This window comes from Hypomesus nipponensis, chromosome 27 (assembly GCF_054491055.1).
Source record: "Hypomesus nipponensis isolate SF chromosome 27, ASM5449105v1, whole genome shotgun sequence".
Lineage (NCBI taxonomy): Eukaryota > Metazoa > Chordata > Actinopteri > Osmeriformes > Osmeridae > Hypomesus > Hypomesus nipponensis.
In genome coordinates this window covers 14,255,071-14,265,447 of record NC_140387.1, presented here as the reverse complement: position 1 = coordinate 14,265,447, position 10,377 = coordinate 14,255,071, and the positions used below count along the sequence as shown (strand labels likewise).

General features: G+C 38.2%; 1 protein-coding gene across 1 annotated transcript; it reads left to right on the top strand.

Annotated features, from left to right (window-relative positions):
* Positions 1-2,732: 2,732 nt before the first annotated feature.
* Positions 2,733-9,682, top strand: LOC146220884 (uncharacterized). The gene is made up of 2 exons (XM_084693891.1): positions 2,733-2,839; positions 8,025-9,682. Exon 2 carries the CDS (start codon positions 8,037-8,039, stop codon positions 9,087-9,089), a length of 1,053 nt encoding a protein of 350 aa, XP_084550017.1. The 5' UTR covers positions 2,733-2,839; positions 8,025-8,036; the 3' UTR covers positions 9,090-9,682.
* Positions 9,683-10,377: the final 695 nt, after the last annotated feature.

Genomic DNA, 10,377 nt, shown 5'->3' with positions numbered 1-10,377 from the left:
CAGTTACAACAAACAAAGGATAGCGCATGTACCTCCAAAAGACAATGGAACAAATTGCCTTTCTCTTCTCTTTCCTTCCCGCACCACAGCTTCCTAAACAAGCAAATAAAATATATTTATGCTAAAGTCTGTGGAGAACTAGCTTAACGTTAGCCACATGGCACAGCTCGCTAGCGTAATACATTTCGCGGCTAACAAGTTACAAATATTCAAGGTCAAACCAAAACAACTACAAGATAACGAATATCATTAGTTAATAATATTAATAAGGTATATGCATTAAATAATAACAAAACAGATCCGTTTCGTATTAATTTAGGACATTTGTGCAGCAACACTTTTTCCACACAGCTTACCTTCAGCATTACAAAATTAGTGTGAGGGATACGGAGTCCAACGGAAGGTTAAAAGGCACAAAAGAAACTGAGTAGGGTTCAGAACACTTGCGCGTTAAAGAAATGATGAAAAATAATAGTAAATAAAATAATTACATGAAATAAAATTCACAAATACAAATTGGAATGAAAAATTTAAAAAGCGCATTTTTGACTCTGTTACAGATGAGACTGAATTAGAGATAATGGTAATGGGAGGGTGTTGCACTTTTCTGCTTCTCTTTTTCTCCACTCCTTCACTACCTTCTCACGCTCTCCAATTGTTTAAGTCTCTATACTCTATTCTCTCTGTATCCTGAATAAAACATGACTGTGTACTGTATATCAAAACAATCTGGCATATAAATCCATATATCTCCACACTCAGATCCTATCACCCTTCCCCTGCCCACTGTTGATTTCAACTAACTTATATACTACAACAGCATAATACAATCCCTGAAATTTAGTTATGGCTTTTGATTTTGGAGTGCCACCCCTAGATTTCGGTGGCCCCATCTGGCCACTCCTATAAAACATTTCTGGGGGTGCCACTGCTTTTGCCTGTTGATGCTTGCACTGCAATGAAGAAAACTATATGACAACAATAATGTTTAATGTAACTGGCCCCTCTAACAGCACCACTGGCCCCAATGTAACTGCCCCCCCCCCCCCCATGGTCTAGAACCTCCCCTAGCTACATTGCAAATCAAGAAAAGAGCCTTTACATAAGGCCGGCCCAGTGACAGACATGCTGTCTGAGGCTGTCATATATCAGCACTCATGGAATGCCTCCTGTACAATTAGAGTAGGCCTACTTGGTTGGAACTAACTTTATATTTAAATTATGAACAAACAACAAGAAAAATTGTATGTAGACACAGCCACCCCTCTAATTGCATTCGCTGTCATTCCCATAGCTACGGTGGTCTCAAGCTTGTATACTAACTTTAAGCAGAGAAGTGTAGCCTAATATACGAATCGTCACAAGCAGAACAGTAATTTTCTTTCTAAGGACATTTTAAAATGGTGTGTAACAGGGTACACTAAAACATGTTGTACATTGATGGAAAAATGTTTTTTATGAATAAAAAGGGAAGATTTGCTCACTGATTGCCTCAATGCACTTCATTAAAACGTACAACAGAGCTGAAAGGTAATTTAGGTGGGGGGAGGGAGGGTTGGGGAGGGTTCCTTGCACAGGTGTGATTGTCTTTTTCAACTGATACCATCTGGCACTTTTGGCCTTGTTTGAACACACACTGGAGCCCCGTCTTGTAATGCTTCTAATATATATTACAGAAACTTGGGTTCATCAAAGATTTATGAACTAATTGCAACTAGCAAACTCGGTTAACATGTGCCTCCAGTTGGTGTGTGTGTCTTCTACTAAAGAACCTGCTGCTATGTCGTCGAGTGTAGGCCTACAGATCACAGGTCGTTGCTGCCCTCTAGTGTTCGGAAGTAATAACACCCCAAATCTCTCCCTTTCTCTTTTACACTGGTGCCAGTATGCACAATACGACCGATCAAACAAACGAGTAAATGGCTCGTTATACCGTTTATTTTATATGGATATTCCATAATTCCAAAATGAAAAAAAACACCAGAAACCAAGACTGTCCCCATAATCTGGTTCTGACATCCAAAATGGACAAAACGATATTACGAGGCTATTTTAATTTTTTTGCAGATACCAGCATAACGGATATGGAATAATCGAACAAACGAGTAAATGGCTCGTTATACCATTTGTGTTATATGGTTATTTCATTATTCCAAAAAACCCGAAACAACCAAAAACAAGCCGTTGCCTAATATTTAAATGCGTGTTTGAGTTACTAAAATGACAAAACGATATTACGGCCCTATTTTGCGTTTGTCGATACGGGTTGCAAAATAGAAAAACCAATGGCCACAAGGTACACGGACCGTACACGGACCCATGTAGTTGACATCGGAAATGGACAAATCTATCTTTTGTGGATATTAGCATAAAGGATATGGAATAATCAAAACAACGATTAATGGCTCGTTATACTATTTGTGTTACATGCTTATTTCATTTTTTTAACGAAACAACCAAAAATAAGCCGTAATACTTAAATGTAGGCCTATGTTTGAGTAAAATGACAAAACGATATTAGTCTACGGCCCTATTTTGCGTTTGTCTAAACGGATTGCAAAATAGAAAAACCAATAGCCACAAGGTACATGAACCCACAAGGTACACGGATCTATACAGTCAATATTTGTCTATAGTGTTTTTCTTGGCTCACGAATGATATTGCTGGAGAATGAATTCCGGTAAAACCCTATCACCCATTCCCCTCTGGTAAAAAGCACAGAATCTGGTTTCGGGATTGGCTCAGTGAGAACTACCTCTTCTGATCATGACATACAAATTTGTATTTTTTCATGTCTTTGGGAAAAAACTCTAACTTGTGTGCTCCTACATAGGGCAGGTGAGTAAAATTGAGCAACATTTTATTTAATATACTGTAAAACTGTAAGTATGTGTAACACATTTCCAGGGAATTAACAAAGAAAATACTTTGTACAAATTCTTTGTTACTGTACTTAAGTAGATATTTCTGCTTTTGGTTTACTTGACAATTTTATTTTCAGACAACTTTTTTCCTCAAATTTTTTACACAAATATGTGTACTCTCTACTTCTTACATTTTCAAATCAGGCTTCCTTTAATTCTAATCTGTATTTGGTGGCGTGATGAATACTATTTATTGTCATTGCACGCCTTTTTTTTCTTTCAATATCCTTGCTATCAAGCACGACAAATGTAAGCTTGTCAATGAAGCTACCAACAAGGCAGAAGACAACAAGAAAAATGGCTAACCCATGGCCATATGTAGAGATGTAACAATCCACTTTTTTTCCAATTTCAATCCGATTCCGATACACACCTGTAGATACCGATACTAATTAGATACTGATTCCGATCCAGAGCTCTATTTTTTATATGAACCACACAGCACTATTTAAAGCTGAAAAATACACAGAAATGCTTTGTATGTTTTCTAAAGCAATTTATTTGAACAGTATGTTTGGCTTCACATATAAACTTGTATTAGCAACCAATTGAATAGGCTACTTGAAATAAAAGTGTAAAACCGCGGAATAAATATATCCACACATCTAAAAAAATCGAATTTTCTGCTGAAAGTTTATCGCGTCTTTCGATTATGGAGTTAAATTAGTTTAATAATTCACAAACAAATATAACGCGATTCAAAAATGTATTTTGAGATTCACAAACAAATGTAACGCAATTCACAAATGTATTTAATGATTCACAAATAAATGTAACATGATTCTCAAATGTAGTTTGTGATTCCATTACATACAACCTGACGAACACAAGTTACAAATCCCTGCATTTGTGTGAGTATTTTTGGAACTTTCCTGACGCGCTTAGATTCAGAAATGCATTTTTTCAGATGTCTCTTCCAATTTTAGCCAATATGAGATGTTGGTGAACGTCGGGAGCTGGCTGGCATATCTGTTTTTTGCATAAACTATTTTTAATAGATTAATATGGCCTATGAAAATAAATGATTATGTAATAATGAAATAATTCATGATTTTAATTGTATTAAAAATAATTGACTAATTCAAAGAACAACAACAAAATAATTATATAGGCCTAAAGGTGCACCAACATTTGTTTTGACTAGTCAGCTTCACATTCGGTTCCTGTTAATCATACTCACGGTGTGTGAACCAATTTTACTGCATAAGGGATGGCCGAGCCAACTCACGCACACACATAGTCAGATGAATAGGCCCAGTCAAAACTCTGAGGAGAGCCATAACAAATCAATGCATTTTTAAATACATCGTGGTTAAGGTAGAGTATGATTTCATTGAATCATTTAATTAAAATTGTTTTTACACCTATCATAGTCATAATTAAAGCATAAGAGCCGGCTCTTTTCAGTGAGCTGAGTCAAACGAGCCGGCTCACGAAAAAGAGCCGTTGTTACACCACATCTATTTTTCCTACTGGTTTCCTAGCTGTGCGTTCACCCATCAGTCTGCCTCTATTGCCAGATTCGTCACACAATCATAAACATATTACTGGCGGTTTCCAAATCGTTTTCCAGATCTACTGCAGCGAAAATGTTTGTCTAAGTAAGCACCACATCACAGCCACCTAAAACAACAAAAAAATGTCTAAAAACAATATAATTATTCAAGTTCGGGTCGAGCTAGTTTCGATCTCAAGGCAAAATTACGCAAACAGGTTTTAAAACCAGTTGGGGTGTAACACCGGAATGCCCCTCACTAGTTGGCACACATACATGAAATGTTAATATAATTTATTCTCTAAAACAGATGTTTTAGTCATGAATGCTTTTACGTTCATGACATTATGGCAATTACTATATTATGTTAAGGCATGAGCATAGATTGTGATCGGTCCAGAGACGCCCGCGGGCCAGGACCGAGCCCCCCTCCTGCCCAAGTTACTGTGCATGCATTCAATACAAAAAATATTTATGTTTTATACTGCTACACATGCCAGTGCCGAGCACAAAATAGATGACACAAGCAGTGTTCTTAAATTTGTTAATCAAACCTGCTGAGTCAGATAAAGCACTCCAATGTGTTCATGCTTCAGTTTTTGTGTTTCAGCAATAGTAATGGGGGATTTAGCTATAATAAATGATAGTTAAGTACCACCTTTCATTGGAGATAACAATTATGAAAAATAATATTTTTCCCTTCAATGCAAATAAAATCCTGGTTGGATAAGGATTAAAAATTGAATATGATGAAAATTGGCATGTTGGTAAGGTTATTTAGGGGACCATTTCTCAATAGTTTTATTCTTTAATGAATGTTTGTTAGTTACTTATTTTTCAACCAATAACTCAATTAAAATTACAAAGAGGGAAATTCGCTACTTTTTATTGCAACTTTCACTTGCTCATGCAATTTCATCGCAACAAACACCTAAAAAACACTGCAACTTTCATCGCAACTTTTTGGAAACGATCCCGAGAAATCAGGAATGTTAGCTATGTTAATGTTTACTATCACAAAAAAGGCCCGCAAAATCCTGGGGGGACTGGCTTATGCCATGGGCCGGCTGTGAGTAGGGCTAAGGAGTAGGGGTACATACCCCTTAAAACCCAGTGTTTTCGGGAGCTTACTTGAAACCAAGAGGTATGGTGGCTCTGACAGAGGTAGATGAGTTGAACCGTAATAATACTGTTCAACTCATCTACCTCTGTCAGAGCTACTATCACAGAACTGCACTAAACCTGTCTCCTTGCACTTTATTCTTTTGTATTGTATTGTATTTTATTGTATTCAAATATACCGGCTGTTATGACAACTTAATTTCCCTTCGGGGATGAATAAAGTACTCTATCTACCTATCTATCTATCTATCTATCTATCTATCTATCTATCTATCTATGTTAAAACTGCGTAACCGGCAACAATGGCGGCCAGATCATCCAAAGAGTCCGATAAATGTAAAAAGTATTAAATAATTGATTTCCAAATTACCGTCTTGACATCAATACACGTAACTGTGACCAAATGGTGTCTCATTTCATAGGGGTATGTTTTCAGCCCTATCCCTTACCCCTCAATTTCAAGGGACAAAGGCTTGGGGTAAACTAAGGGGTATGGGTAAGGGATAAGACAGAGAATTGGTATTTGGCCTAAATGACACACACATCACCTTTTGCCTGAGGTACTTCTTTCACTTATTCTATACTTTCTCTCTTATTTTGATGTATAAACTAGAGGCAAAAACGTTATGCTATATGCTTTTTAATTGATGCAGTCTTCATAATTAATATGTATATACTGCATACAGTGCCGCTGCTAGCCATTTTGGTGCCCTAAGCATAATTCCTTTATGATGCCCCCACCCTCCGAAAAAAAACGATATAGTTTTTGCCAGTTTAACTTTTTATTACTATACATATACCTCAATACCAATAGCCTAACACAACAGCAGCATCACAATGTAACACCTATTGAGAGGTGGTGGTTCTCTGCTGTGTATTTGTCCATAAACAGCTGGTTGAGGGTGGTTGATCAGGGTTTGGCAGGGACGGACTGGGAGTAAAAATAGGCCCTGGACTTTGATCCAGAACCGGCCCCCCAGAACCGGCCCCGTATACGCCACCACAGCTGCCATGCCAATCAGTGTTGCCAGGTCTGCGGTTTTCCCGCGGAATTGGGCTACTTTTGAAGTGTTGACGCGGGTTGATTTTTTTGTCCGCTGGTTCTGGTAGACATATTTTGCATGCAAATTACATTAATATCTTTAACTAGAAATTTATATTTTAAATGAAATAATTTATTTATGCCCAAATCCTACCAAAGTGACTCCAGATCAGCACACACATGGACATGGGACACGACCACATGCACACACGCACTGTGCGTGTGTAGACGTGCCTAATGCTCTCAGTCTTCTGAGATAATCTTCTAAAAACTGGTTTTAATGCTGGCATACTAAACATTTGGTGTTACTTTGTAGATATTACAATAGATTTGGCAATGAAAGCAATGCTGTTGGACTTTAAAAGCAGTGTATATGGTTTAGCAGGGGCATATTTTGAGTTCTGATATTGGGCTGGTTTTGATTGGCCATTGGGCTAGTTTTGTCACACAGATGGGCATCATCTCGCAGTTTCGTTCTCTTTCTTTTTTCTGCCCCTGACTCCTCTTGTCTTTTTGAGGCAATTTTCGAATAGTTGACCTAGCCTACTGTCAAAGTTCGTCAGGCCACTGATAGGAAAGGGCACCCACGGCGAGCTTGGGAAGTAATTTTTTTTGGGGGGGGCACGATAGTAACTTTTTTTGAGCAATTAAATATATCTCTTGTTCTGCCTATGTTGTGATATACATGCCTAAAAGGTGCCTAATATTTCTATACTGAAATAATATTGCCATTATAATTATTATAACTATGATGATTGTTCAGTTGGCAATTTTTTGGTGCCCCCCCAAGATTCGGTGACCTACGCACAGCGCGTAGTGCGCGTTATGGGAGCGGCGGCACTGACTGCATACCTAGTTAAAATGTGCTGAAATCATAGTTGTAACATAAAAATACAGCAACATATTTATTTTGTATCCTTTTTAAATCTATACAATCTTCATAAATAATAAATATACATACATAACGATCAATCAATATTTGTTGTAAAATGTAAGCGCCCATGAAAACTTTTGTCTTTCTCCAAATATTTGCACATTTGATATTAGTTCAAAAAATACGTTTGGTGATGATGTAGATAAGGAATCTGCAGCGGCTGCAAGCACACATCACAATGTACTAGGGGTGGGGGAAAAAATCGATTTAGTCTTCTAGCGATTCACATCGATTCCCAAATTTAAAAAATCATTTAATTTAATGTAAACATATATTGAATTGGAGTTTGATTAACGTTAATCGATTTTTAATCGAATCGTGGCCTCAAGAATCGAAGTGTGAGGTACCAAAAGTTTCCAACCCTTACAATGTACCCTCTTCAGAATGTACTTGACTGATTTAATATTTATGGAAGATCAAAGGTAAATCTATAACATACGGCTGGTATGGTTAATGTTGTAACTTTTTACATAACTCCTTGGTCTACTTTTCTTTTATCTCTGCAGCAAAACACCAAAATGGGAGAAGGACTAAGAATCACTCTGGTCCTTGGGTGCATAATTTTCCTTGACCAACTCGGCTGGACACGTGGAGAGGACATCTTTCTAAACCATTACACATCAACGTATGGGCAGTTGTGCTCTGACGCCTGCCATATGTATGAAAATGACTACTACTGGTGCAACACTAAAGAGGGCTGGGATTACTGCTCGTTACGGGAGAACACAGATTATAAAGGTCTCGAATGTAGAGATGACCATCCTTGTGGGAAGCATGAAAAAGATCACTATTGGTGCTATACAAAGACTGGTAATAGTAGTTTCTGTGGAGAAGTGAAGCTCAAATCTTTACTATATATAACTTCAATGTATCACAGCGTGTGCAGGGACGAGTGTTTGTATGATGAGTTGAACTTGCACTACGGGTGTAACACGGATAAAGGGTGGGACTACTGCTCTCCAACATATAATGTAACGTTTAAGAACGAGCAGTGCCAATCAGATCACTGGTGTGACACTCATGGCGATAACCACACCTGGTGCAGGACAGACTCAGGCTGGGACTACTGTGGTCTTATTGAGACCAGAGGAGTAAATAGGATTATTGAACGTCAGATAAGAAAATCAAGCAATGCAGTGCTGATCTGTAGAAGGGAAGACAGAGGTAACAAGAAGGTGACCGAGATCTCTGCTGAGCCAAATCCTTCAGGAATAAGAGATGGCAGCAGCTGGAGGAATGAGATAACAGATTTAATTGCTAGATGGCAAAATAGTTACTTGGTCGATCAGGCCAAGTCCAAGCTCATTGTCTCAAAAAACCTTCGCATTGATCAACAGGGTCTGGTGAAAAGAAATAATCTGTATTACTATAACCTCCAAATTCAGTTGAATGGGCATCGCATACCGGGAACAAGCTCCACAGTGGCCATGGCACTTATACCAAAGAACCAAGGTGTTCCAGACAGATACGTCCGAAGGTCCTTTACGGAGAGCTTCCGCCGTCGGGCCAATGTTTATGTGGATGTGAGAAATTCCAACATTCCATCTCAGAATGTACAAGACTGTGGATAAACTGAAGAGGTCTGTCCTTAAACCTTTGATCAGTTAACAACAATTAAAGATAGTGATTACTTTATTACTTCTATACTGTTTGAAATGTTCTAAATAAATTAAACAATACCTTGTAATATTAAGCTAATGAGCACATAACCCTTGGTTATGTCCAGGAGAGAAATACGCCTATCTATTAATTATGTTTGTTGTATCATTGATAAACTGTCACTATACTGTTTTATTATGCCTGCATAGCCATAAGTTGGGTCTTTGTAAGGTGTGACTTGTCGTGTCGTTGATATAAGTCAGAGGTCACAATATTGCCAAAGTGTATAATGCCATGCAACTTTGAATGAAGAAAATAGAAGGAGCGACAAGGCCATTTCTAGGAGCCCTATCTAAAGACCAAAACAAAAGCTATCTGGCATATAGTGTCCTTTTTCACTACCTGCAAAGGCTATGTTAATTGTCTTGTATACTCCCATATTGTGATATCACATACTCTCTTGATTTCCCGTATACATTGTCCAGTTTTCTGTGATACTCAACTTGAGTGTAACAGACACCTGCACCTCACAGCTGTGTAATAAATACATTAATTTTGTCTTGAACTTGGCTTGAACTCATCTTAACTATTCCTTTCATTGACTTTCAGAGCAATTGGGTGTTATCTAATATGTCTTAAAAACCAACCTAATCTGTTTATTTGCAGCCAATAATTACCTACTTCACATATCTCAATGAACCTCCACTGTCATTTGACAACATTTTATTAATTAAATTCTGCAAGCTACCTGAAGCTACAGAACCAACTTGAATGCTATTTTATGAATATATAAAATGTATTGGAGGCCAAGCAGCAACGCTGCGCAGGCAACCTATTTTATTTGCAGCTTTTCTTATTATTATGCATCTTTTGCCATTAAAGTCTATGGTAGTTCCTAACATCGTATAGTAAAAAGGTATGAAATTTAACACACTCATTGGTGACCCATAAACCCATAAAAATGATAATGCCCATAATCCTTTTCACCAAGTATCATGTCTGCATCACGGAGCGCGGGTGGCGCCCTCTGCTGGTTGTACAGGATGGTTATTTAATGGATGCACTTGGGAAAATGCCGCCCCCCTCTTCATGCTGCCCTAGGCGGCTGCCTATGTCACCTGTAGGAAGGACCGGCACTGCCACTAGCGACCAGATCCAACGTTGGCAGACCGATGAACAGGCAGATGCTGACAGCTCAAACCCCCCACACCACAGGGTAGGTGTGGTGTGGGGAAAGATAGAAGAGCAGGAATTAGAGAA